The sequence below is a fragment of the Diospyros lotus genome, chromosome 6 (assembly GCF_014633365.1).
Source record: "Diospyros lotus cultivar Yz01 chromosome 6, ASM1463336v1, whole genome shotgun sequence".
Taxonomy (NCBI): domain Eukaryota; kingdom Viridiplantae; phylum Streptophyta; class Magnoliopsida; order Ericales; family Ebenaceae; genus Diospyros; species Diospyros lotus.
Window position 1 is genome coordinate 19,142,604 of NC_068343.1, and position 27,667 is coordinate 19,170,270.

A 27,667-nucleotide genomic window follows, 5' to 3' on the forward strand; every position below is an offset into this window, starting at 1 on the left:
TTCATCATTATTATGATTTAAGTCTGCAATCGCACAGAAATATATACCTCAAACTTAAAATAATTCTGATGATGATGCAAGGATGATCACTGATATTCGCATTGTATTGATCACTTGAAATTAAGAATGGTGGCACTATCTTGTAAAAGGTAAGTCTAAAAAGATTCTCTTTAAGACTTTAAGTCGTCAACAATATAAAATGATGAGAGAAAATCACCAAAGAAAATGAGAGAAAATAATGTTATATTGGATGATTTGAGTTACTAATACCTTCCCAATGTAACCCTTTTTGTGTGAATGCGTGTCTTCAACAATATTAGGTTCTTCAGATTTACCTTGAGCCAAGTTAATTTGGTTACACACAATGGCAGATGTGGTGGGCTTTGATGCACGAAAACAGTTCGGAGATATCGTTTCGATGTTTTTAAGACGTTTCCCATTTTAAGAATGTCAAAGAGGCTTGAAATATTTTTTTGGGTCATTTCTGTAATTTGCGAAACGTTTTAGGAATATTTCGCAAATTATAGAACGTTTTGAAAACGTTTTGGTGACCGATTATTAGAGACAGAATTGCTTTCGTCTCTAACCATAGACTCTATATATTACATTCTCTTCTTCATTCTTCTTCACGTCTCTTATTTTTTAGTTCTAAATCTTATTTTCATTTCCGAATCTTAAAGATCGTTGTTTTTCCCTCATCGATTACTTCTTGCTCGTTCAATGTTCGTGTCGCCGTCAATCAAGCCTTGGTCTTGCAATCGTCGTTCCCTCTCTCTGTCAGTCGCGCCCTCTCGTCGTCTTTCCCTCTCGCACTCGTCATTGATTGCTTCTTCCTAGTATGTGTTTGTGTCGTCGATTGCTTCTTACTTCTTATTTATATTAGGTTTGAACTGTTTTTTATAATTAAAAATAATATTTATAAAAAAAATCTATATATATTTTTTAATTTACACTCTATCTCGTATTCTCATTTTTTATTTTTAAAAAAAATTATCATTTCTCTATTTTCACTTTCCGTTTCTGTACAAGGTAAGTGGTGGGGTTGAGATTAATTTTATTATTATGGGTTTTTAGTAAGGAGAAATGAGTCTTCGTTTAGATGCATGCATCCAACTGTTGTGAAAAGACTGGACTTGGTTTGTCATGGCCAACTGACGTGGTGCTATAATGGGACTGATGGGGCATTAGCGGTGGTTATGTGGCGAGTTGTCACATTAGAACTCCCCAACTATCCTTTAAATTAAGCAAGCAAATTTTGGCTTTCCATATCGAATGCACCATTCATGTTGACATTTAATTGCCCACTTAGTGAAGACGAAAGGACGCTGCCGTGTGTTGTCTCTTCGTATTTTGCACCATGCATGGTTGGCTGGCGGCCGACGCCATTAGTAATGATATGTTCAATCTGCCAAAGGTTGTGTCAAAGCTTCAAGCGCTTGGGCTGAGTGTCCTTGTTTGGGTTGAGATGGGAAGAAGAGTTGAGCTAATGGCTAAGGTGTTGTCTGTCATGGTCCGAGCAAGCTAGGCGACCACCCCCTATTCCTATTCCCACAAGGGTTCTTGTCAAGCCAAGACTATGAGGTCGACATTGTTTACTGTTAAGCATCTGTTGAACCAAAACAAATCAAATGATACGTCGTGAATAATGCACCCTCACGAGACCTAAATGAAGCTGTGATGCAGTGATAAAACACTTAAAAAACTTAAAAATTTTAAAGTTTTGGATTAAGTTCAATCCCACAAAAGACAAGATAAGATTAAAAAAGAAAGGGACTGAAGATTGAACCCACCTTCCAAAGTCATTATCCGAAAGCACCTTGTGCCCACTTAATATTCCCTTGGCATGCAGTTGAGGGAACTTAAATTATTAATTATTATGCATCAAAAGATGGTTGTGATGATCCATACATATACAACGACCTTCCTCATGATCGTCCATCGGGATTACAATATTTTTGGTCTAAGTCTACGCATAAATTTATATGTTTATAGTTTAAAAAGGGTGTTAGCATATAAGGAGCTTTACTGTTTAACTATAATCAGGATTAAAATTTATATACTTAATTCCTTGTGAGTACTGTAAGTCTTGTACACAATCATGCATGTCGATAAATTAAATATATATATATATATATACATGGTATCTTTGAATTTTAAGATAATTGTAATAATTATTTTTTATATTTAAAAAAATACGATTGTCCATAATATTTAATATTATGTTATAATTTTTTCTTATCAATTAATCCTAGTTAAACGTTATAAAATGATTAAGATATCTTTATATTTAAAAATTTTATCCTTATTTTTCACTTTTTTTCATCTCTTTTTAAACCTTTTTTTTTTTTTTCTGATCTACCCTCTGTTTCTCTCTCTTTCTCTTGGTACACCATGGATCTTCACTGTTGTATTGCTGCCGACTTCATAGCGACAATAAGGATTGTTCACAATGACAACATACGCTCCTTCTTTCTCTTTTTCTTTTAACTTTTTCTAAAATGATCATAATAGTAGTAAATTAAATTAAATTAAATAGAATTAGAGATAACTTTAACATAAATTAGTTTAATTAATATTATTTCTTTCGGAATGAGTGTTTTGACCATTTGGAGAAAATTGATACGCTGATTTGACAAAAAGCAAAATTCAAGAGGTGTTTGATCCAAAAAAACACTCAAAAGTTTGGTGTCGTGGCTAATTTAGAAAAATTAAATGATCTATTTATTTGATGAAATATAAACTTTTTAAGAGATGTACGTGTATGAGTCAAAAGCTTAAAAAGTAAAAGATGTATTATTAATTTATCTAAAGAATTAAAACTATTAACTGCTTATACGTGTCAACAAGGCTGCCTGCAGCAATGCATAGGATGGGAGTTGAAGATAAGACCATCCCCACCATATATATATATATATATATATATATATTATTATTAACAATTATTGACTAATTCATGTCAACTGCCAATTCTTTTTTATTTATTTATTTCTAAAACCCTATCACTAGCCTCCGATCATTATTATTATTTAAATCTTCATTCATAGATGTAAATCCTCAGCCATCCGATCCAATCCGTTGACATTGGCAATCCACAAGTGGTAATGTGCTACGTTCATAGGTATAGGGATAGGATAGGATAGGATAGGATGATATAATAATTCCATGTTTCCTCTGGTAATGCGCAGGAAGGACGGTCTCATCTTCCTGTTTATAATAATATGGTTTGAGCTTTAATCAATGCTAAATACAGTATTAATATGTGTGTGTCTGTGGCTTCAGTTCAAACACATGAGTGCAATCTAACATGGAAGCTATATTAGGTCAAGTCAATAGGCCTCCAATTAAAACCACTAAACCAAAGATTGAAAAGCCAATTAATTTTAAAAAAAATACTATTGGTAAATTCATTTTGTACATCTTGGACTAGATAAGAGGGTATTATGACAAAAAAACCTCTCATGAGATGCATAAAGGTGCGTGAGGCGCAGGATATTTTAGTCATAATATCCCCTTATATAGCCTAAGATGTACAAAATAAGTATACATCTAACATGGTTCTAATTTCAAAACCCATTTTAGTTTTAGAAAATCATCAAGTCTTTTAAAAGGTAACAAAATAAAAAAAAAGACTTGTTTAGTTGTACATAACATTTTTTATTTTTATTTTTAATCTCAATTTTAATTAAAAGAAAAAATTTAATTTTCTAGTTTTGGTATTTTCTGAAAAAATAAATACTATTAATTTTTAAAATATAAAATATTGAGATCTGTCTAGTTGTAAAATTAAAATTGAAAAAATTAGAAACTACCCAGAAAAACGAACTAAATCTGAATCCAACAACAAACATTACTTGATTGACAATTTTAAACAATTAAACAATAAGCCAACGAGAAGAATTTGAGAAATTTCAGCCAGAGCGAGCGACCTGTAAGTCATTTCAAAACATCAAAAAATTATGCATGACTTGGACTGGACACAAATGGAAAGAGGAAGGAAGGAAGCTCCTTAAGAACATCATCCACAAACAAATTACTGGGTGAGAGAAACAATCTTATTTCAAAGCAAACGAATTTTTCAATCATCAGCAACAACAGCAGCATTCAATACTAGGGAACAATTATAAACTTCTTGATATTTCATACTAACATGCTGCAACATTTGTACTGAGGAGGAGACTTGACTTTTTAACAATCTTAAAAAGGTACAAGCATTGGAAGCAACTATTGTTTCTCCAGAGGTATTCCGTTCATCTTCTCCAGTTCTATCTTGCGTCTCTCTCTCAAATCTTTAAGTGCGAGCAAACTCGCTTCCTGCCACATAAAATTTTGGAATTATTTATTAGATCTGACAATAAAAAAGTGTCACAATCCGTAATCAAGAAAAAAAATTATAATAATATTGTTTATCACAAGGGATTATTAAGCCAACAAGGCAATTTTTATAACACTAGCTTGAACAAAATGGCAGATGCATGTGACGTCTCTAAACCTTGTCCATACCATGTACCAAGTTAAGCCTGCTCTGTATTTCAATTTTCAAAGCAAGTTTTACATTGCATCCAGCATTCTTCAACATATAAATTAAGAGAATAAATTGAAATGTTAAAAACAGATTAGAACATATGTGAAAATTAAATACAAAATTTTCCGATGTTCCCATCATAAAAAATCCTTGACTATTAGATCAATTACAAGATTGTGTCTAATGTGTAATTGGACAAGCCCCCAAGGACCCCAACAAATGCCAAAATAGAAGTTGAATTATTAATCATGAATTCTAAGTCTCCAATCCTTTTTATCTATGGTCATATCTTTTGTAAAAACATTATATCCCAAATCATGTTTAAAAGTGTCCCACAAAATTTACTTTGGTATCTTCATCTACCTCTTGTTATATACTTCCATTCTATCTACTTAACTCACAGGTGTTTCTGTTGTTTTTTTCTCACATCTTCAAACTATCTTAATTGCATCTCAAGTATCTTATATCACTCCAACCTTATTTAATTATAATTATCACAACATCCCCATCCCAATTAATGCTGAATACTTTGCAAATATTGGCAAAGAATCTAACATTTTAATCCATACAATAAAGTCTTCGAACAATATAATAACACTTTTATTTTATCTTTAAATGGATTATGGTCCCATTAATGTTAAGACATACTTCTCCATTTTACCCATCCTTCCTCAATGTAGTAGGGTAACATTCTCAATAATCTCTTCTTTTTAACAATTGATCCAATATATCTCAACTATTCTTTTCTAAGATTAACTTTATCTTCAAACCTCACCACTACCATCATCCCTACTTCTATTTTTATAACTTACATCATATATTTGATTTTTTATTTGTTCAACCTGAAAATTTTAGATTCTAAAATTTTCTTTCATAATTTATGTTTAATATTTACATCTTCTATCTCATCTACTAAGATTCATTCAAAGGCTCATCTTGTTGGATGTGCTTAATGAGTTCATTCATTATAAGGGCAACGAAAGTAAGGGCTCACTATAGATCATTGGAGTAATCCAGTTGTAATTAAAAAAGCTTCAATATATCCTCCACAAATCTTGACACACATTTCTAATTAATGATACATGTCCTTGATAATCTATATACAAGTAATCCCAGACTATATTCTTCTCTAAAACCCTCCACAAAACTTCTTTCGAGACTATCATGAGCTCTCTCTTTTCTTCTTCTTCTTCTTCTTATGTCATAGGCTTTTTTCAGGTCTATAAATTCCATGTACACATCCTTCTATTTATCTTTGGACCTTGTTGTTAGATAACTCAATAAGTAGACAAGTTTCAGTGTTTACCACTTGACCTACCAAGCATAAAACCAAATTGGTTTTCAAAGACCTTGACTATTCTCCTTAACCTTCCCCTCAGTTACCTATTCCAAAATTTTATAGTATTACTAAATCTGAATATTTCCTCTATTCTTGTAAATAAACACTAAATTGTTCTTTCACACACTCATCAACATTCAAACATCCCCTTTAATGCAAAGTATCATGTTAAATAATTTTGTTAACCACAATATTGTCAGAACTCAATTATGACAAGGGAATTTTCTCGCAATTAATAGAATTGAGCAGGAATTGATGAACCGAGAGAGAAGGGAGGTTAGGAAGACATAGAGAAAATTGAGAGAGAGAGAGAGAGAGTAAGAGAATGAGAAGGAATGTGAATTCAATCATATTCGAGGCTACCCGCTATGGCCGCGGATGCTGGCTTATATACCCATCCTCTGTGGGTTGGCGCCAACATTTGAATTTCAAGTTGCCTAAGTGCCTTTTCTTCTACAATCTTCTACCCATAACTACCCATCTTTTATTACTAGAATACCCCTTGTCACATGACAATTTCCCCTCCCCTTAAAATTCTTCTTGTCCTCAAGAAGGATCAAAGTAGTCCCACCACCTTAGGGAACTGTTTAAGTAAGTCGAGCAAGTACTCTCATGTGTTGTTTTCAGAAGGGAGAGTAGACCAACGCACGAGCACCTGCATAATGGGTAGCTTTTGCTTGTAGATAACTCCTTTGCCCACAATGGCTATAGGCTCAGCCACCTATTGAACTTCTTGGGCTGCTGGGGATAGGGTAGTATTCACAAGGTTGCTGCTTGGGGATGGATTGAGAAGCGACATATGAAACATAGGGTGGATGTAGGAGCCTTTAGGTAACTGTAGTTTATACACAGCTTTGCCCACCCGAGCTAACACCTTATAAGGGCAATAAAACTTTGGATTGAGCTTGGTGACTGCCTAGGGAGATAGAGTCTTCAATTGAGCTTTTCCTCAGCTTCAAATACACCATGTCCTCTACTGAGAATGACCATTCACTCCTCTTATTATCCGCATACTATTTTTTCTGATTTTGGGCACTAGCCAACTCATTCTTTAAAGTCTACACTTCGTGCTATCTCTAAACCAAGTAGTTGTCAACGGTGGCCACCAAATTAGGACTCCCACTGATGGGTATCAATGGTGGCTTATACTTGAAAAGTACCTCAAAAGGGGTCATTTTTAAAGTAGAATGGTGGTTGGTGTTGTACCACCATTGTGCCAAGAGCAGCTATTTGTGCCACCCAGTTAAATGTATTAAGCACACACACCTAAAGTAAGTTTCTAAACATTGGTTGATATGTTCTGTTTGCCCATCTGTTTCTGGGTGGTAGGCAGAAGACGTGTAGTTGAGTTCCCAATGACTTCATTAGCTTCTTCCAAAGTAAGCTTGTAAATATTTTGTCTCGATCAAATACAATGACCTGAGGCAACCCATGTAGTTTCCCCACTTGGTCCAAAAACACCCTCGCTACCTCTTGGGCAATGAAGGGATGTGCTAGACTCAGAAAATGGGCATATTTTGTTAATTTGTCCACTATTACCAGTATGCAATCTTTGTCCTCTGATTTGGGCAATCCTTCCACAAAGTCCATGCTTATGCTAAACCATGCCTTCTACGGGATGGGCAATGGTTGTAGCATCCCTGGGGGATGAATGTTTTCATGCTTACACTGGCTGCAAATGTCACAACTCTTCACATACTCTTGCACTGCTTTCTTTAATCGAGGACAATAAAACAATTGTTGGATCCTACTATATGTATTATGGACCCCTGAATGTCCCCCAACAGGGGAATCATGGAGGACTGTCAATACCTTCTTCCTTAGTGACTCATCATCTCCAATCACTAATCTCTCCTTGTACCTTAGTAGTCCATTCCTCAATGAATAGCCTGGCATGCTAGCTGAATCTAGGGTCAATTGCTCCATGAGCTCTTTAGTCCATTCCCCTTTCACATAACTAGATGCCACTTCTAGGTACCACTCAGGTGTAATGGAAGTCATAGTAGCTGAGGTTCCTTCTTCCATACATCTAGAGAGGGCATCGGCTACTTTGTTCTCGTATCCCTTCCTGTATTGGATAATATAGTCAAGACTTATTAGCTTGGACATACCTTTCCTCTGGAGGTGTGTATGGAGTTTCTGCTACAATATGAACTTGAGGTTTTCATGGCCAGTTCTAATAATGAATTTACCCCCCCTCCTAAGAGTGTCTCCACTTCTCTACTGCTACCAGGACAGCTAGTAGTTCCTTCTCATACACTCTGAGGCCCAAGTGTTTAGGGACTAGTGCTTGACTGATGAAAGCTAGGGGTCTACCCCCTTGCATGAACACTGCCCCCACCCCATAATTGTTGGCATCGATCTCCAATACAAATGGCTAATCGAAATTCGAGAGGCTTAACATGGGAACCTCACTCGTGGCCCTTTTTAGTCTTTCAAAAGCTACTTCAGCCTCCTTACCCCAATGAAACCCCTCCTTCAACAATTCAGGTAAGGGTCTGTTGAGGATGCCATAGTCCTTAACAAACTGCATATAATAGCTTGTAAGGCCCAAGAATCCCCTTAGGGCTTTCACATTCATCGATTGTGGCTAAGCAGTCATAGCTGCCACCTTCTAGGGGTTCGTGCTCACTCTTGCTCCTAATATAACATGGCCAAAGTACTCCACTTGGGTTTGTGCAAAAGCACATTTAGACTTCTTGATGAACAACTTATTGAATCTGAGGACTTGCAGAGTTGTCCTTAAGTGCTCTAGATGTTTGGAAAAATTAGGGTTGTAGACTAGGATATCGTCAAAGAATACCAAAATAAATTGGCATATGTAGGGTTCAAATATCTAATTCATTAGGGCTTGAAAGGTTGTTGGGGTATTAGTCAATCCAAATGGCATTACCAAGAATTCATAGTGCCCTTGGTGGGTTCTAAAGGCTATTTTATGGATGTCTTGGGGGTGCATGTGAATTTGATGATATCCCAAGAGACGATCAACTTTAGAGAAAACTTTGGCCCCATGTAGGTCATCTAACAGGTCCTCAATGATAGGGATAGGAAACTTGTTTTTAATGGTAAGGGAATTGAGTTAGCAATAATCAATACAAAACCGCCAATCGCCAATTGCCATCTTTCTTTTTTATTAAGAGCAAAGGGGAAGCATATGGGGCTGATGCTGGGTCTGATAATAGACATGTGTAGCATTTCTTTTATCATGCGTTCTATTTCAGCTTTTCGTCTTAGGGGGTACCGATAAGAACAGATGTTGACTAGTTCAAAATTAGGCTTAAGGTTGATAGTATGGTCTAAGGGTCTAGATGGTGGTAGAGCCTTAGGCTCCTCAAACAAGTCCTCAAATTCAGCTAAGAGTGAATCAAGTAAGTCTAATTGGTTTACCTCCCAAGGAGTCGAGACAGAGCCCCTTAGAATCCAGTATTAACTTCCCTCCATAATCTGGTTCTTCCTCTTCTTCCTGCTCCACAGCTTGTACAAAAAATCATTGGGCCACCTGTGTCCATTTGTTTTTGAATAGCTTATGCAACCTCTTTCCCGTGATAAGCTTGCAAGTGCCCACCTTTGCATTGCCTGTGATGGTTATTCTCCTCCCCCTTTTTCAAATGTGACTTCCATCTTGTTAAAATCAAAGCAAATGGGACTTACTTCTCTCATCCAATCCACTCCCAAGACCATATCACAGCCTCCCAACTTAAGGAGTCATAAGTCAGCCTCAAAATTTTCCCCATGCATCTACTAACAAAACCCCATGCATGTTGACTTGCAGATTACCTTCTACCCATTAGCAATCGTGACTAAAAACAAAATAGTCCCCGTTAAGCTACATTGGAGCCTCTTAGCTCCTCCTCCATCTAGGAAGCTATGGATGCTTCCAATGTCAATAAGTATTGACAGATTATTCTCCTTGGCTTTTCCATCCACCTTAATGATCTTGCTGGTAGACACCCCTCATAAGGCATGGAGGGAGATCTCCACCTTTTCTTCTCCTTCCTCCTAATTGCCAGCTTCTTCAATCTCTTCTTCATCCTCTTCAGTTCCCTCTAGTAGCAATAGTTGGCATTTGCATTGATGGCCTGGGGTATACTTGTCCCTGCATCTAAAACAGAGGCCAACAAACGTTCTTTGCTCTCTCAAATTCCTAGCGAGTGATTGAGAAGGTATTAGTAAGGCCAACCCCTTATTGCCCTGTCCCCATGTTCCACCATCCTTATTCCACTCTTGGTTGCTTTGTTGCAAGGGCATCACCTGCCATCCCTTAGTTACCCCCTTCTGCTTCTTCACTAAAGCTTCTACCGTTAGTTCTTGCAGCTTGGCACACTCTGTGGCTTGTTGGACCTGTCAATAAGTATTGACAGGTTATTCTCCTTGGCTTTTCCATCCACCTTAATGATCTTGCTAATAGACACCCCTCATAAGGCATGGAGGGAGATCTCCGCCTTTTCTTCACCCTCCTCCTAATTGCCAGCTTCTTCAATCTCTTATTCATCCTCTTCAATTCCCTCTAGTAGCAATAGTTGGCATTTACATTGATGGTCTGGGGTATACTTGTCCCTACATCTAAATAAGAGGCCTACAAACGTCCTTTGCTCTCTCAAATTCCTAGTGAGTGATTGAGAAGGTATTAGTAGGGCCAACCCCTTATTACCCTGTCCCCATGTTCCACCATCCTTATTCCACTCCTGGCTGCTTTGTTGCAAGGACATCACCTGCCATCCCTTAGTTACCCCCTTCTGCTTCTTCACTAAAGCTTCTACCGTTAGTTCCCGCAACTTGGCACACTCAGTGGCTTGTTGGACCGTTTTTGGTTGGAACATCTTGACGATGGGGCGTATCTCTTCGTTCAAGCCACTAATGAAGCTTGACACAAAGTATCCCTCTATAAGAATGGGATTAGAGATCAACATGAGGGCCTTTAACTCCTTAAATCTCTGTTGATAAGCTTGTACAGATCACCCCTACCTAAGCTTATTAAATTCTTCCACAACATCTAGCATTCCTTTTTCCCAAAACCGCTCACACAGGCCCTCCACGAATCCCCCCCCCCCCCCCCGGGGGCACTCCTCCTTCACTCCCATCCAACCCTAGTACCATGCATCTCCCACATCGTTCAAATAAGCCACTATTAGCATCACCTTCTGCTTTTCGGCCACATTGTAAAGGCCGAACAACCTCTCACAGCGCCTCACCCACCACCTTGGGTTTTGGCCATCGAATAAAAGGGATCTCCATCTAAGGCATAGGCAAACTAATCTGATTCGATCCGATTGCAGTGCCCTACCTCCTTACTCCTACATTCTCTTCCATCACCGGTTGTTCTGTCTCTTACTCCACAAATCCCTCCGATCTGAAGTTTCCTCCCTAGACATATAGGATTTAGCTCAGATCTCTCCCTCGGAGGAAATTCCAATGAGATTCGTACCTGATTTTGGTGCTGAAGCATCAACATGAACTGATGCATATGATTCCTAAAAGCCTAACCCTGCTCTCTCATTTGATCCTCCAACCGAGCAGTTTATGCTCTACTCTCTTTGAGCTACAAATTTACAACACCGTCGATCCTCCTCTCCACCAAATTCTCGAATGCCTCCATTATGTTCTGCATATCCGACACCATCGTCGTCACCTATTAGAGTTGCGCCTCCATCTGCTTCATCCTTGTTTTGTCTGCCATAGCCTAACTTGATCGCTCAGAACCTTGCTCTGAAACTAAATTGTTAGAACTCAATTCTGACAAGGGAATTCTCTCGCAATTCAGTGAGGAATTGAGTGGGAATTGATGAATCGAGAGAGTGGGGAGGATAAGAAGACAGAGAGAAAATTGAGAGAAAGGGAGAGTAAGAGAATGAGAGAGAAATGTGAATTCAATCGTATTCAAGCCTGTCCACTATAGCCGTTGATGTTGGCTTATATACCCCTCCTCTGTGGGTTGGCACCAACATTTGAATTACAAGTTGCTTAACTTCCTTTTCTTCTACAACCTTCTACCCATAACTACCCATCCTCTTTTATTACAAGAATACCCCTTGTCACATGACAAATATGTTCTCTTTCTTCCTTGCATTTTAGTGTTTTTATCAAAATATTATTTGATCCAACTATTTACCAGTATAGCTTGCTTTACTTCATTTTAGGCAAATAAATCTACAAAGTATGCAATGCTTATCTTTTTCGCAGTTACCAAGCCCCAACATACTCTATGCTTTTTCACATTCACTAAATAACCTCAATAAATATTCCTTCCATCTCTACTTAGTTGCTCCCTCATTTATTATTACTTGTGATTTCTGTCTCTTTGCTCAAATCTTTCATTTTTCTTTCTCTTGCTTTAGCCAGAATACATACATACATATATATCCTTCATCATTTTTGTATCAAGTCTATGGTATAAATTTTCATATATGTTTGAACATGCTTGATAAACTACCTTCTTCGCTTCCTTATTTGGGCAATATATACATCTTCAAGTTTTCTTCATTGTGCATGTAAAGTTTTGTATTAAACTCTTTTGATTGCTTTTTTTCCTCTTGTACCTTCTCATCCCACCACAAAAACTCATTTTGGTTCAAGGCTTTTATCCTTTCACGCTCATAGAAACAGCTTTTCCATGTTTCTGTCACATTCCTAGAGATAGGGTAGTAATTGTGTTTTTTCTCTTATGCTTATTGAGGGTACTTAGTTGTTATGGTGGTTGTGCTTTACAAGATTGTACATTCTAGATAGATGTGTTGCTAGGCTATATATAAGCCATAGCGGAGAAGGGAAGGCATGTTGAGAAATGAATTGAATCCTTTTCTGTTATCTTTCTCTCCTTGCAATTTCCCTCCCTTTACCCCCTTGTCAGATTCGAAGTTCTGACAGTTTCAACCAAAATTAGCTATCTCAATCCACATTAGATTAACCCCACTTTCTATGGTCCAATCCACATTAGATTATTTTTCTTGAAAAAAATGTATTTTTTTCATCTTATAAATCCCACCATTCGATTCTTGGAATTCATTTTTTTTTTATAATTTTTCCTCCATTTTTTATATGAACACAAGTGACAATAGGCCTTTGTTGAATGCTTTTAGGTACTCACATATAATTTTACAACCCTTATAACATAGGCAATCCTTTTTCTCACTAAAAAGTAGTCTATTTAAATCATTGACAACCCATTTTTATATCTGATCAAATGTGCATCCCACTTCTTGACTATGGTATTTGCTACAAGGAGATCACATACAACAAATAACAATCACAAGCCTTAATTTCCAATAATCTTTATACATGACAATACCTCTACAAGGACATCATATCTTATGATGATATAACGTGGCAAAATCCAAAATAATTCTTTCCTCTTATTTCCACTGCAAAATCCATAACTTCCATGCACATCTCTATACTCATTTACTTCTTTAGCCATATGACCATTTAAGTCACCTCCTATAATGATCATTTCTCTATGTTTTCCTTGCAACAACCTCTCTAAATCCTCCCAAAAGTTTTCTTTATCCCTTTTCCTACACAACTTTTGGTGCATATATACTAATAATATTCAAAGTCCCTTTTCTTAAAACAATTTTAATTGTGATAATCCCATCACTCAATCTATTTACATTCAATCATCCACTACCCCATATTGTCCATGATAATTCCTACTTCCCCTCATGGTATGATCCTTCCTAGAGTATCAATTTTGCCATCAATCTCCCATTCCATGCATAAAAATGAAAATTGTAAAATAATATTAATAATAAAAAACTACATGTTAGTTTCTAAATATCATTTTGACCTAAATAAATAAGCACAGGAAAAATATGAATTTCAGCATCTTGAATTAAAAACAGGTTGGTTCTCAATCTGCTGAAATCCATTTTGTAACAATAGTAGCAAGGAAAGACATCTTACCCCTTTAGTTTATTCTCTATTTATAACCTCATAAATTACAACTTAGGAATTTTAAACAAAAAGAAAGAATACAAAAGTCATCAATTACAACTCATATACAAAAGTCATCCTAATTAATACAAAAGTCATCCTTGATTGCCTCTATAGAATCTGCCATTTACAGCTGTAACAGTTGCCTGCTACCTTATCCCTTTATTTTCCAGCCATTAGATTAGGAGATAAATCCAACTATTACTTGAATTATCCTTTGAGTAAATTGTGAAATTTCCAACACTCTCCCTCAAGCTGGTGAGTGGATATTTTTCATTCCCAACTTACATGTAATTTCTTCAAATCTAATTGTAGGAAGACCTTTTGTAAAGACATATGCCCATTGATTATTTAAAGAGACATAAGGTATCGTGATGAGGCTATTGTCTAGTTTCTCTTTGATGAAAGGTCAGTCAATCTCTATATGTTTAGTTCGATCATGTTGCACTGGGTTATGTGCTATGCTTATTGCTAACTTGTTGTCACAATATAGGCTCATAGGTTCTACACCTTTTAATCCCAAATCATTGAGAATAATTCTCAGCCATAACAGCTCACAAATTCCATAAGCCATTGCTCTTAGTTCTACCTCAGCACTAGATCTGAATGCCACTAGTTTTTTACTCCTCCATGAAATAATATTTCCTTCAAAAAAATATACAATAACCTGTAGTAGATCTTATACCTTTCAAAAATCCAGCATAGTCAGCATCTGTATAAGCTTCCATAATCAATTTTCCTCTTCTTTTAAACAAAATTCCTCTCTCTGGTGTGGCTTTCAAATATTGTAAGATTTTGTGGACAGGTTGCATATGTTTTTCTCTAGGATCATGCATAAATCTACTAACAAGCCCTACTGAGTAGGCAACATCAAGTCGTGTATGAGATAGGTAAATTAACCTTCCTACTAGTCTTTCATATTGACCTCTATTGTAACAATTCTCACCGACACACACTCAAATCTCCCTCAAGAAAAATACAATCCCTCACTCATGAATAGAACAGAAATAGGAATACAAGAAAACAACACAAAATCAAAGCACTCACACACAAGACGAGATTTATCCTAGTTCGGAACTCCTAGATGAAGAACTTACATCCAGACTGAGATGGTCACGTTCTTTACTATCTTGAAAATGAAAACAAAGATTACATGCACTGATTTCTCTCCTAGCCCTATTACCAAGCTGCCTTACCTGGAGATTACAAAGTAATACCACTTTTCTCTCCCACAAACACACAGCACATACTCTTTTCACAAGACAGAATGAAACAAAATGTATTGAGAGTGAAAATAAGACTCTTGAACCCTCTATTTATAAACTACAATGGGCGGGATATACAAGGGCTCCAATAACTGCCTGCAGTTACAAATATAACCCTAACTACCAAACTTCTAGAAGCTTTAATCTAATACCCCTTCTATTCATCCTTCCTCTCCCATGACCATATGTCTAATCCTCAGGCAAATATTTCAACAACCTCTATCAATAGTACCTCCGTCTTCTTGTCCTCCTAGTTTGTGATTTTGCTCAATTGGAGTACTGGAAGCTTGACACCCTAGCTTCCCTATTTCTTTGAGCAAATCAAGAACGTATTTCCTTTGGGAAATAAATATACCTTGTTTAAAGTAGGCAACTTCAATTCCTAAGAAATATCTTAACCTTCCCAAATCTTTAATTTCAAACTCTTTAGCCAGCTGAATCTTCAATTTTTCTTTTTCAATATCACAATTCCCAATTACAATTATATCCTCAACATATACTAGGAGGATAGTGAGTTTACCATCCTTTGAGTATTTGATGAAGAGGGTATGATCTCCTTGGCTTTGTCGATATCCCATTCTTAGCATAGCTTCAATAAATCTGCCAAACCATACTCTAGGGGACTGCTTTAGTCCATACAGAGCTTTTCTCAGCTTGCAGACTTTGTTTGGCCCAAATTTATCATCAAAACCTAGTGATAATTCCATAAAAACTTCTTCTTTTAAATCTCCATGTAGGCAGGCGTTTTTAACATCAAACTGTTGTAAATTCCAGTCAAAGCAAGCTGCAAGAGATAATAGAATTCTAACAGTATTCATTTTAGCCACAGGTGCAAAAGTTTCTTGGTAGTCTATCCCATAGGTTTGAGTATAGTCTTTTGCAACTAAGCGAGCTTTATACCTTTCCAATGACCCATCAACTTTGTGTTTGAGCATATAAAGCCATTTACAACCTACTACCCTTTTTTCTTTTGGTTGATCAATCACCTCCCAAGTCTTGTTTTTTTCTAGGGCATAAGGGAGGACCAATAGCTAGTCATAGAAAGGTCATTGTCATGATCAACAGCTATAAGCAAAGGCAAAGGCTGGTCTTGGTCAGTAGTTGTAGGCGCAGGCTGGTCTTGGCCAATTGGTGAAGGTTGCAAGAGCTTATTACGGTCAATTGTTGCAAACAAAGGATGGAGAAAAGCTTCATCTTCTGAATTCGAATAGCGCTCCCCCTGAAGATGAAAGTTGGGAGAAGGGGAAAATGGTTGATCTTCACAAAAGGAGACATCAAGAGATATAAAGAACTTCCGAGAAGAGGGCTATAACACTTGTATCCTTTTTGAGTGTTAGAATAACCAAGAAATAGGCATTTAAGTGCTCTAGGGTCAAGTTTAGTGTAGTTGATTTTCTGGATATGGACAAAAGCGATGCAACCAAAGACCTTGAGAGGTAAATCAATCAAATATGGTAGGTGAGGGTAGGAAATAGAGTTTTTGAAGGGGACTTTGTCGGTCAAGGATCCGAGATGGGGCTCAATTGATAAGTTGTGTAGTAGTTAAGACTACTTCCCCCAAAAAATAAGATGGAACATGAGTGTCAAAGAGAAGGGCTCAAGTCACATTTAAAATGTGACAGTTATTCCGCTCTGCAACTCCATTTTGCTAAGGAGTGTCAACACAAAAGGACTCGTGAATGACCCCATGGGATTGAAAAAAATGATATAGAGTATGATTAAAATATTGTTTCCCATTGTCTATCCAGATACGCTTTATTTAAACCCCAAATTGAGTATGGATGAGTTGAAATAAGCATTGAAGGATCTTTGGAACTTCAAATTTTTCTTTCAGCAACAATAGCCAAGAGACCCGAGTGTAGTCATCAATAAAAGTAATGAACCACTTAGCCCCATTTAGATTAGAGACTTTAGAAAAACCCCATACATCGAAATGAATTAGATCAAAAGGAGATGAAGTTTTTATTGATGAAGGTGGAAAAGATAACACAACGGTGTTTGGCAAGTTCACTCACTTCACAATGAAAATCAGTACTAGAGACATGCAGGAATAAAGAAGGAAACATAGCTTTAAGAGAACCAAAACTAAGATGACCTAAACGTCTTTTGTGAAGCCAAATATCGGACTATTTAGGTGATTTGAGTTGTGTTCTAGCAAGATGTTTCTTAGAAGCAACAAGAGCCTGCACATGATACAACCCATTTTGGACTTTAGCATCTCCAATCTTCCTCCACGATATCCAATTCTGAAATACACAATGGTTGTCAAAAAAGTTAATAATACAGTCTAGGTCTTTGGTTAGTTTAGAAATAAAGATGAGATTAGTAGTGAGTTTTGGTACATGAAGGACATTAGTTAAATAAAGAGAATGTGCTAAAGTAATGCGGCCTTCACCGACAACAATGAGAGAGGATCCATTGGCAACAGTGATTTTGTGATGCCCTGAACTTGGTGTATAGGAAACAATGAAGTAGAATCATGGGTCATATGGTCAGTAGCACCAAAATCAAGTACCCAACAATTAGGTGGAGATGTTCTAGAAGCATTAAAAGAAGAATAAATAAATAACACACTTACCATTCCAGGCAAATGAACAAGAGCTAGAGGACTTGGAGAGTGTATCAAGGAGACTTTTCAATCATTCAATCTCTTCTTTGATATCAATACCTGATGAGGAAGTTTGCATTAACTGAGAGTTGTCTTGATTAGTTAGATTGGCCTGGCCATTGGGAATTCCTTTAAAACCTCCCAATCTGCTAAGTACTTGTTCTTTTCCATGAAGTTTGAAACAATTTTTTTTTATGTGTCTTGGTTTTTTGCAATAGCTACACCATAAATCATCCTTGTTAAATTTAAATCTTGCTTTTGCTGCAACTGATGTGGATTTGTTTACTGCCATAGCAGATCCAACAGATGGTGGATCAAGCATGGCAGAGCGTCATGTCTCTTCTCCTCGAACAAAAGAGAATACTTTTGAAATAAAAGGCATAGGATCCTTTCCTAAAATCTGCACTCTTACTTGGTCATACTCTAGGTTAAGACTAACAAGAAAATCAAATATTCAATCTCTCTCCACAAATGCAAAGTGAGTTTGAGTATCTTCCGAGAAGATCATTGTCTTATTTTGGTAATGATCGATCTTAGACCAAATACTAGTAAGAGTGTTATAATAATCAATCATTGTCATCCTTCCTTGTTTCATAGTAGCAGCCTTGGTCTGCAACTCATAGATAACTGTTGCATCTTGCTTCATTGAATAACTTTTGTAAAGAGTCTCCCAAATATCGTGAGCAGAAGATAGAAACATGCAGTTTCTACTTATTTCTGGTAACGTGGAGTTCCAAAGCCATGACATAATCATAGCATTTTCTTCATCCCATGCCCCAAATCTTGGATCGGTAGAGCTAGGGCCCTTGCCAGTTAGGTGAGATAGTTTTCCACACCCCTTTAGATAAGTAGAGACGACTTGAGACCATTGTAGTAATTCTTTCCATGGAGTCGATAAGCTGAATTGATAAGATGGAGATCACTATGAGAGCTAGGTGTATTTTTAGTAGGCTGAGAATTACCCAAGAAATCAGTGGGTTGATCCTCTATTGGAAGATCAAAAGGATTTGGAGTGACTGCATCAGAAATTGTAGGCATGGCAGTGGCAATATCTGCTAAATAGATGCAATGATGAAGACTGGAAAACCAAAAAAAAGATTGAAGGATCAAAGGTAGTAGTGGTTTGAACAACAATGAAGGTTGTAACAATACCAAAAAAGACTTAAGGATGGCGGTGGGAAAAATTAGGGTTCCAAGAAAGAAGGCTCTGATACCACATAACAATAGTAGCAAGTAGAGACATCTTGCCCCTTTGGTTTATTCTCTATTTATAACCTCATAAATTACCGCTTAGGAATCTTAAACAAAAAGAAAGAATACAAGTCATCAATTACAACTCATATACCAAAGTCATCCTAATTAATACAAAAGTCATCCTCGATTGTAACAGTTGTCTGCTACCTTATCCCTTTATTTTCCAGCCATAAGATTAGGAGATAAATCCAGCTGTTACTTGAATTATCCTTTGAGTAAATTGTGATATTTCCAACACATTTCAATTGACAAAAGAAGACCAACTCAATTAGCAACCCCACAGTCACCTTCTTGAGAATCTGCCTCACAATCTCATGGATTTAGGGGGTGAGGATCCTTGACGCTTCTAGTCCAAAACTTGTAGGGCTAGTTGAGAATAGGTCCTACTGTCTTTATGAATTGATTTGGCAGGTGTCAAGATAATTTCCTTACTCTTGCCATTAAAAACACATGTACTTTTTCTTTCGTAATGTACCACATCCAAATCATAAAGGTATGGACAACCTTAAAGAATGTGGCCAACATCCACTGGCAACACATCACAGTAAATTTCATCTTTAAAGTAACTGAATTGGATTGGAACAAGACAGCTCTCATACCCTGATAAGGTTGTGTCATTTACTCAGCTTACCCAAAATGATCCAGGAGGTTGCTCTACCTTATGGTTCATCCTAGTAATGGTGGACATAAAAACAACATTCTTGGTATTGCTCCATCAATGACCAATTTACAAGTCCCTCTTTCCACTCCTAATGCATGTTTGAAAAATGCTAGTCCACTCCCATTCATCAAATATCTATGATCACAATCAGTACACAACACACCTTCATATATGGACATGTTGAGCATCTCCCTCAAAATATTCACCTTCTTCTCTTGGAGTACTCCAATGAGTCAACAATTTGATCCTTACTCTCGAGTAGATTACTAGACTCAGTTAAATTACCTTCAACAATCTATATACCTAACAGTATATGTACCTCAAACTCTCAAATCCCTTAGATTTATGGTGTCCATCACAGTTTAACCCATTACAACTCTTCAACACAACACAATCTGTTTCGTTAAGTTTATGATCTAGGAGACTAAATGATTTTGTCAATGTGATTGAATGATAGATGTGGAATGCCATTGGTACACAATTTTTATGCCACACTGTATATTGTAAAATACATGAGGTAGATGAATAGATCAAAAAGGCAGGTCACTGAGAACATAAATGTAGTGCAAACATGAAACCTTAAGCCAGATATCACCAATGGCATCACAAAAATCACTGCTAGAAGATGCATTCATTAATAATTGAATGCCTTAAGAGCAATGCTTAAGTACAAATAATATAATGTCAAGACCCAAGGGATTTACTAGGACTAAAACAGTAATTAGCCTATTTTACATTTTACTTGTATTTTCCGCTAGTTGTATTTTTCTGCTAGTTTGTTATTTTCTGTAGAGTAGCTATATAAAGCTACTGAAGTCTGTTGGTAGGAGATGTTTTTGAATGATAATTGAATTCAGCTTTCCCTCTCATCAATTCTCTCTCAAAATTTCTCCCATTTCCCTCTGCTTTCTCTCTAATCTCCCCCTTTCTCTGTTCTGTCTGCAACTCTCCCTCATTTATGTCTATTATCTTCCCCATTTCTGTCCAATTCTCCCTCCAATCCTTCTGTTCTTGGTCCTAATTCCCTCAGATTCTTCCGATTTCCAATCCAAACCCTAGGCTAAACCCTAGGTACATGACATATAACTATAAGAAAGATAGAACATTTTGTTGCATTAAATTGTTAATATATTTCAAAAGGTATAACTTTCAACCACAAACCAGTACAAACTAAACGGATGAAGAGTTAGACTTACAAGCTGGCTGCCTTCACGAACAAATATATCCTCCATATGAAGAAACAATGACCTCCATTGACTAGTGAGATCAGATTCTAACTTTGAGAATTTATAGCAATTTCCTTGACCACGTTTATCAATTCCCTTGTCCTTGCAACTTCTGTCAACCATAATGCTTGCTTCTTTCTGACTCTTCTTTAGTGCTATTAAGAATAACATATTTTTGCTTGAAGAAAATAGTATCTTATCTAAAACTAATATCAAATAACTACTAAATTATTAACTTCAAATATCTTGCTAGGGCATACCAGCTATACGACCCCTGACATCCTGGTAGTGAAGATCTGACCAAATGTAAGCAGCTGAACATTAGAAAAAGAAAAAAACATAGGTTAATATCACATTATGGTCATTATCTGTTAACCAGTAAAGTTCTATCAGGGGAATAGTAATTAACAATCTCAAAATAGACAATTGAACTGCTCATCTGACCAACAAAAACCAAGAACTTCCATGACAATTCAACAAGTGTAGGAGGTAGAAACAAGTACCTTTCATGCAAAAAGAACAAGAGCAAGATTTAATCAAGTCAACGCTTCCACTTGAATAAGAGCTTCCATTGTCTTTTAATCCCATGCATTTCTCTAGTTTAAAAGATGCAGAACCCTGTGGCTTAGGCAATCTTGAGCAATCAGTGGACCCACATTTGCCTGAGGTGAGACCATCAGCACAAATGTCCTTGCTATGCTTTTTGCAAACATGAGCAACTAATCCCTCACCCAAGGGATCACTTTGTGCAACTTCAGTAGCATCTATTTCTTTGTCCTTGTCATGGCTCCCTTCAACACCAACACATGATTCAGAAGCCATGGGCATCGAAATGCCAGAAAAACAGCTGCCTCCCAAGGTATCAGCAATTTTCTCAACATGACCAAAAACATCACTTCTACCAAGATGAAGGCTGCTACCAAGTGTATTCAACTCCTCAACTTTGTTAGGTATTCTTGAGATGCCAGATATAATATTTCCCTCAAGTGAATTAGTTCTGCTGCAAGCCCACGGCGAAACACAAGCCCTCTTATGTTTATCATTGTCATTTACAGCAGGTCTGATCTCACTTTTCTCCTTGACCATATTCTCCACGTCTTGGCACACCTTCTGAGTAAAATGTGAATGCCCCTCTTTGTTTTCACCATATTTACCATTCCCGTCTCCAGATTTACTCCCCAAATTTCCCGAAATCATCAGTAGTCCCCTCTTTTCCACTTGATTCGTCAAATCACCCAAAACAGGACGCTTTCTGGGAAACCCATCAGAAGAATTGTCCCCAGCCATTTTCACTTCCCTTGCATGAAACAAAAGGAATCAATTTAATCCTTAGTCTAGCAATAAACCTTAGCATACATGTATAATTGCTTCCATTCAAAGAGAACTTCTTCTAAACCACACACAAAAACCAGCTCAACATCCGATTAGCAAACACCTAGTGAAATGTAATCAAATTGTTTCAAAAAGATCTAGGAAAAAACGAACAAGTTTCCAAATAAACCAAGAAAAATGGAAAGAACAATCACAGGAAGATCACACTTTAAGGAAGTAGAAAGCAATACAAAGATCCTGATGCCTGTAGCATGAAAATCTACGGGTGTACCGAAGAATACAAACCTTTCTGCAGAGAATTAAGAGATCTGGAAAATCTTTGGAGGTGTTTGGGGCAAAAAAACACAACCTTTCGAGGTTAAATTGTTTAGGAGGACAATTGATTAGGTCATCTTGGAAATTGGCCCGCCATCCAGATTTGAAAATCAATAAAGGATGATTCCTCTTTATTCCTTATATGTATTATTTATATTTAAAAATTCAAATAAATTCATATATTTTAAATTAATATAAAATAAAATTTATTAATCTTAGTAATTTTTGTATTTGTATACTAATCTAACTACTTACCAAATATATACACTAATTTAAGTAGTAAAATATTTAAATCATAAAGAGATTTGTCTACAAGGTTGGCTCATGTGGTGTCCGCCCCTCATGGTAAGCATGAGGTTTGTTTACCTTTACTTTCATATCACAAGTTTATGTACTTGCAAATTTTAACTATGTAAGTTTCAGTTTTTTTATAATTTGTATGGGAATGGATTCCTACATAGTCATATATAGATCGTTGGATATTGGGTTGTAAAACAACTTGTTATGAAGGTTTGGAATGAGAAATCGGAATACTCATACATTCAACAACGCTTATTGTATTTGCTTAAACGGAGTTACTAGTTTGTGGTTATGTCCTAAACTATATCTTTATCATAAACCATGATGTGTTGTTGAACTTTCAGCATAAGAATCATTGAAAAATGGTTTTCTTGGATCTAGTTAAGAATTTTCTTGTTAAACCTATCTGAATGGTTTAAAATGAAACACTACCGTGAACCAGTCCATTTTGATGGTTTTTTGGGAACATTATTACAAGAAAATTTCAAGCAATGTTTAAGGAAGTCTAGTTTTTAGAAAACTTGATTTCACATCCATTCAATTTCTTTGGAAAAATATATGTCCGATTTGGTAGTTTGTTCGGTCAGATCAACTGACTTTGAGTCAAATTGAAGAAGGTCAAATCTTAATAAAATCAAATGAATTTTATTTGAGTGAGCTTTCCAACAAAGTATGGCTTGCACGAAAAAGGTAGAGATTTGGTCAATCAAAAACCCAAGATACAAAGGTGTGTCAAAACAGGGGTGAAACTGTAAACAATCAACTTTATATAATCTTTGAAGGATCAAACGATATCCTCTAAAATTGATATTTTCACACAAAGTTGTTTTATGAGTGTTCTAGTTGTGAAATATTCACAAATTTTGATGATGGTTTGGGTATTTGACTCTGATGGGATACTCAAGAATAACCATCTCAAAGAAGACTCAGGGAGTCTCTTAAGCTTAAGCATGGGCTAAAGATGACTCAAACCAGTATAAAATAAAAATGTCACAGAGATTTGATCTAAACTCTAATTATCACCATTAATCATGATTTTAGAATAAATAGTTGCACTACCCGAATTTCGACGGGTTCGAGACTAGCATGAATCCCAAGGAATCTACGACAAAATATGTCATATGTATACAATTAGTAAGTCACAAATACAGAAATTAAACTGAAAAACATCCTTTACTAAGGAATCTACGACAAAAAATGTGATACATATACAATAGAAATGCGGTGGGAAACCCATCCACCAATACAAATTTATATTAAAAATGAGGTGGGAAACTCATCCACCAAAACAGATTACATCAGAAATAAGGTGGGAAGCCCATCGGCCCAAATAGAAATCAAAAAATTAGTATATAAACCAAGATCCTTAATAACAATATAGACTCAAAAATCAATGTACGCCAACAAATTCCCAAATAAGGGAGGCAACTATACCATACACAACAAAGGAATCAATGTGTGTGCCCCTACAGAGCATGATCCAACAGCAAACTGGAGACAGGATTACCAGAGATCATTACTGAATGACCACCTATATCAATAGCAACTCCTTGAAAACTGTTAGGAGGTGAGTCTTGTGGACTCACGACTATAAGGTATGTCATGCCCACTAGGAGAGAATGCAAACAGACATGCTACAAGGAAAGTGTGTACATTTTAAGTAAACATAAATATTATATTATTTGCATAGATTAGAAAAATTGGGACACAAAGAAGAAGATACAGTTAGCAGTACGATAACCTCAACTGCCTCCGAGTCTACTCCACTATCCCTCTCCACCAAACCCTGTTTTTTAAGCAGTTCAGTTCAATGATGCAGTGGTAAAAGAAGTACAATAATAAAGCAGATAAACACAAGTAATGCAACAAAGTGTGGGATAGGTTAACAAAACTAAACAGTCTATACTATATATAACAGGTGGCAACATATAGCACCCAGGTCTCCAAAGAAAGTTGAGCAGAGCCCTGGACGCTAGTGTTCTATTCAACCTAGTCCGACTATGTCAAAATGATACCAAGTGACAGAATGCTACAACGAATAACACATAAGCAGGTATCATGAACAGTCAAACAGAATGCAATACATCTATCCCAATAGGATGAAAATATTTCATGAATTTTAAAGCAATAAAATTTTGCAGTTAAATAATCATGACAACAGATAACAGATTTGCAACATAAAATGCAATATACAGTTAAGATAACATAGCATGTCTAACCAGAAGATACGAGTCTGACTGGGCCCTCCTTCCGCTAAATCCAAGAATCCTACACAGATACATAAAACAGAACTACATGTCAACATAGATAACGGATAGTCAAAATAAACTTAACGTCTTTGGCTTATATCATTTATCTAGTTCAAACAACGATACTGGTAAGTTGGACTCTCCTGAAATCGACGGGTATACGGGCCAATTTATCGTTCAGAAACTTACGGGCCATTTGATGGTTTCAAAAACTCTATGGGCCCTTTTTTAATTCAAAAACTTTAAAGACCACTTTGCAATTTTAGAAACTTTATGGGCCATTTTATAATTTTCACAGCTCAAGCGCAGTTCTAAAATAACTAAAAGATCAAATTCATATTTTTATAATCTTAAGGGTCAATACATATTTTATATAACTTTGTGGCGCCAAAAATTTCTCAAATCGCCTCACCAAAAAAGCAAAGGAAAAGAACCCAACTGGCCGGCAGCCACTGTCTGCCGACGTCGACCGCCGCCAGGTCGGTGTCCCGGTGTTCAGAACCAATCATCGGACTCCCCCGATCGGGGTGATTAACATATCCAAAAATTAAAGCGATCCAACAGTCTGATTTGAGTAGATCTAAAGATTAATTTTCTAACTTCTTCTCGCCGTCGGCCACTGCCGGTCGGTTATTCCGCTGATCGGACCCCGTGAACGAATTCTCTCAACCGCGGTGATTCACATACCCAAAAATCAGATCGATCCAACGCTTTTAACAGATCTAAAAAATAATCTTTTTGGTCAAAAATCCTCGTTTTGGGGGCAACATCGCCGGTCACCGTCGATGGCAGATTCCCTTGACTGGAACAGACCATCGGACTCGCCTTGGCCTTGTGACTCTCATGCCCAAAAATCAGAAAGATCTAACGGTTCGATCTTTGTAAATCTACGTTCTAATAAAAATCCTTTTGTGTATATGTATATATATAACAAAAACTAAGATCGCCGGAGACCTTACCAGTCGTCAGACGGCGACTGTGAGGTGCCGAAATACAGGTAATGCAGTGGTTGGCGAGGTGGTGGTCGGTGGTCCGAAGGCGCAGGGAAGGCGGAGACACTGGCGGAGCTGGTAGTGGTGGCTGTCCCCGGAGAAGACGAGGATATGGTGGCTGATGGTTGTTGGAGAACGAAGATGGACAGAAGAAGAGATGGTGAACAAGGCAATGGTGGTGGTGGAGAAGAGGTGGTCGGGAGAAGCAGTTGCCGCTGGTGGCGATGGCGTACCGGCGGGAAGAGAGAGAGTGGGGAGCAGCAAGGGCTTTGGGGGAGTTGAAGGGTCTCCCCCACCCATTTATCCCGCCCCCGTTGGGTGGAGTCGGGTCGGATCTGGGTCGCCCAGATCCGCTGCTTCTTTTTCCCTCTTTGTTTAATATTTATTTACTTATTTTTTTATTTTTATTTTTTTCGTTTTTACATTCTACCCCTCATTCAAATTCACCATCAAATTTACTAGGCTGAAGCAGATATTCAATATCTCTGAGGAAAAGATCTATGTTTGAGAAAAAATAGGAATAAATTTTTTGTTGGTCATGCTTCAAGTAAAAAGATTTTAAATATAGTCTAAATTAAGATACATTATAAAAATAATATATGATATTATAGGGCACCAAGTATACCGTACACATTTTATTTATAAAAGATGCCATGTGTTGTCCCGAAACATAATTTTGCTAGCAAAGAAAGTACATTATGAGGTATTGCTCTTTAAATTCTTAAGTTTAGTGTTCGAGTCTGGCTAAGAAAAAAACTCAACAGTCAAAACGATCTTAAAAGTTGAAAACAGCTCGTCGCCCTCACGTTTGTAGAGAGGTTAGGGATCGAAATGACCGCTGAGTCATTTGATTTATATCTCCTGCTGATATTATGGAACCGAACAATAGAAGCGCTCGTAAATACAATACATATCCAATAACATCTCCTAATGTATCACATGAATATAAGATCTTTGTTGATGCTAAAAGCAACTCATAAAAGAGTAAGTAGTTTCACGACTATTCTTAACACAACACATTTTTGAAATACAGTATATAGTATGTATAATGTTTACTTGTACTATCAAATCCATAAAGTAGGAAAACAGTGTTAGATTCTATATGTTTTGATATACTCACAAAATAACTAAAATAAGTTATAAGCAAAGTTGGGTATGAATCTTGTCTTAATGAAAGTCAAAACTCATTTAACTAGTATTTGTTAACTAAGATATAGATCGAAAAAGATAAGATATAGAAAATATTTTAGACTTTTATCTTTTTTAATATATTTATTAAACTTATCTAACGATTCTTAAAAAAGAGATCACATGACTTTTTATTTAATATTTTTCAGATATGCTTATCTCACATTCCTTCCCTTTCAGATAAGAATATTTTGAACCTTGTAGATAAAAAAAATATGATGAATATGACATCCAGTGCATTTTTAAAAACTTAACAAATAATTTAATAAAAATTTTAGAATACTTCTCAATTTTATTTTGACCATTCAATATCTTGATCTGAAAAGTATTCAAATATTATCTTAATACAATATTATTTTACTTATTTTAACAAACATTATTTTAGGAGATAACATTATCCATTTTCAAAGTTCAATATGTAGTTCAGTTCAAAATACAGTGATTCATCTCAATCGTCACTCTAGAACCACAAGCTAAGGGATCTTGT

The 27,667-nt window shown here is 36.5% G+C and overlaps 1 protein-coding gene across 1 annotated transcript; it reads right to left on the bottom strand.

Moving 5' to 3' along the window:
- Positions 1-4,038: 4,038 nt before the first annotated feature.
- On the bottom strand, positions 4,039-26,264 carry LOC127804778 (uncharacterized). The gene is made up of 6 exons (XM_052341783.1): positions 25,960-26,264; positions 24,971-25,019; positions 21,308-22,101; positions 21,065-21,118; positions 20,775-20,959; positions 4,039-4,311 (listed from the first exon to the last, which is right to left on the bottom strand). Exons 3-6 carry the CDS (start codon positions 22,089-22,091, stop codon positions 4,222-4,224), a joined length of 1,113 nt encoding a protein of 370 aa, XP_052197743.1. The 5' UTR covers positions 22,092-22,101; positions 24,971-25,019; positions 25,960-26,264; the 3' UTR covers positions 4,039-4,221.
- Positions 26,265-27,667: the final 1,403 nt, after the last annotated feature.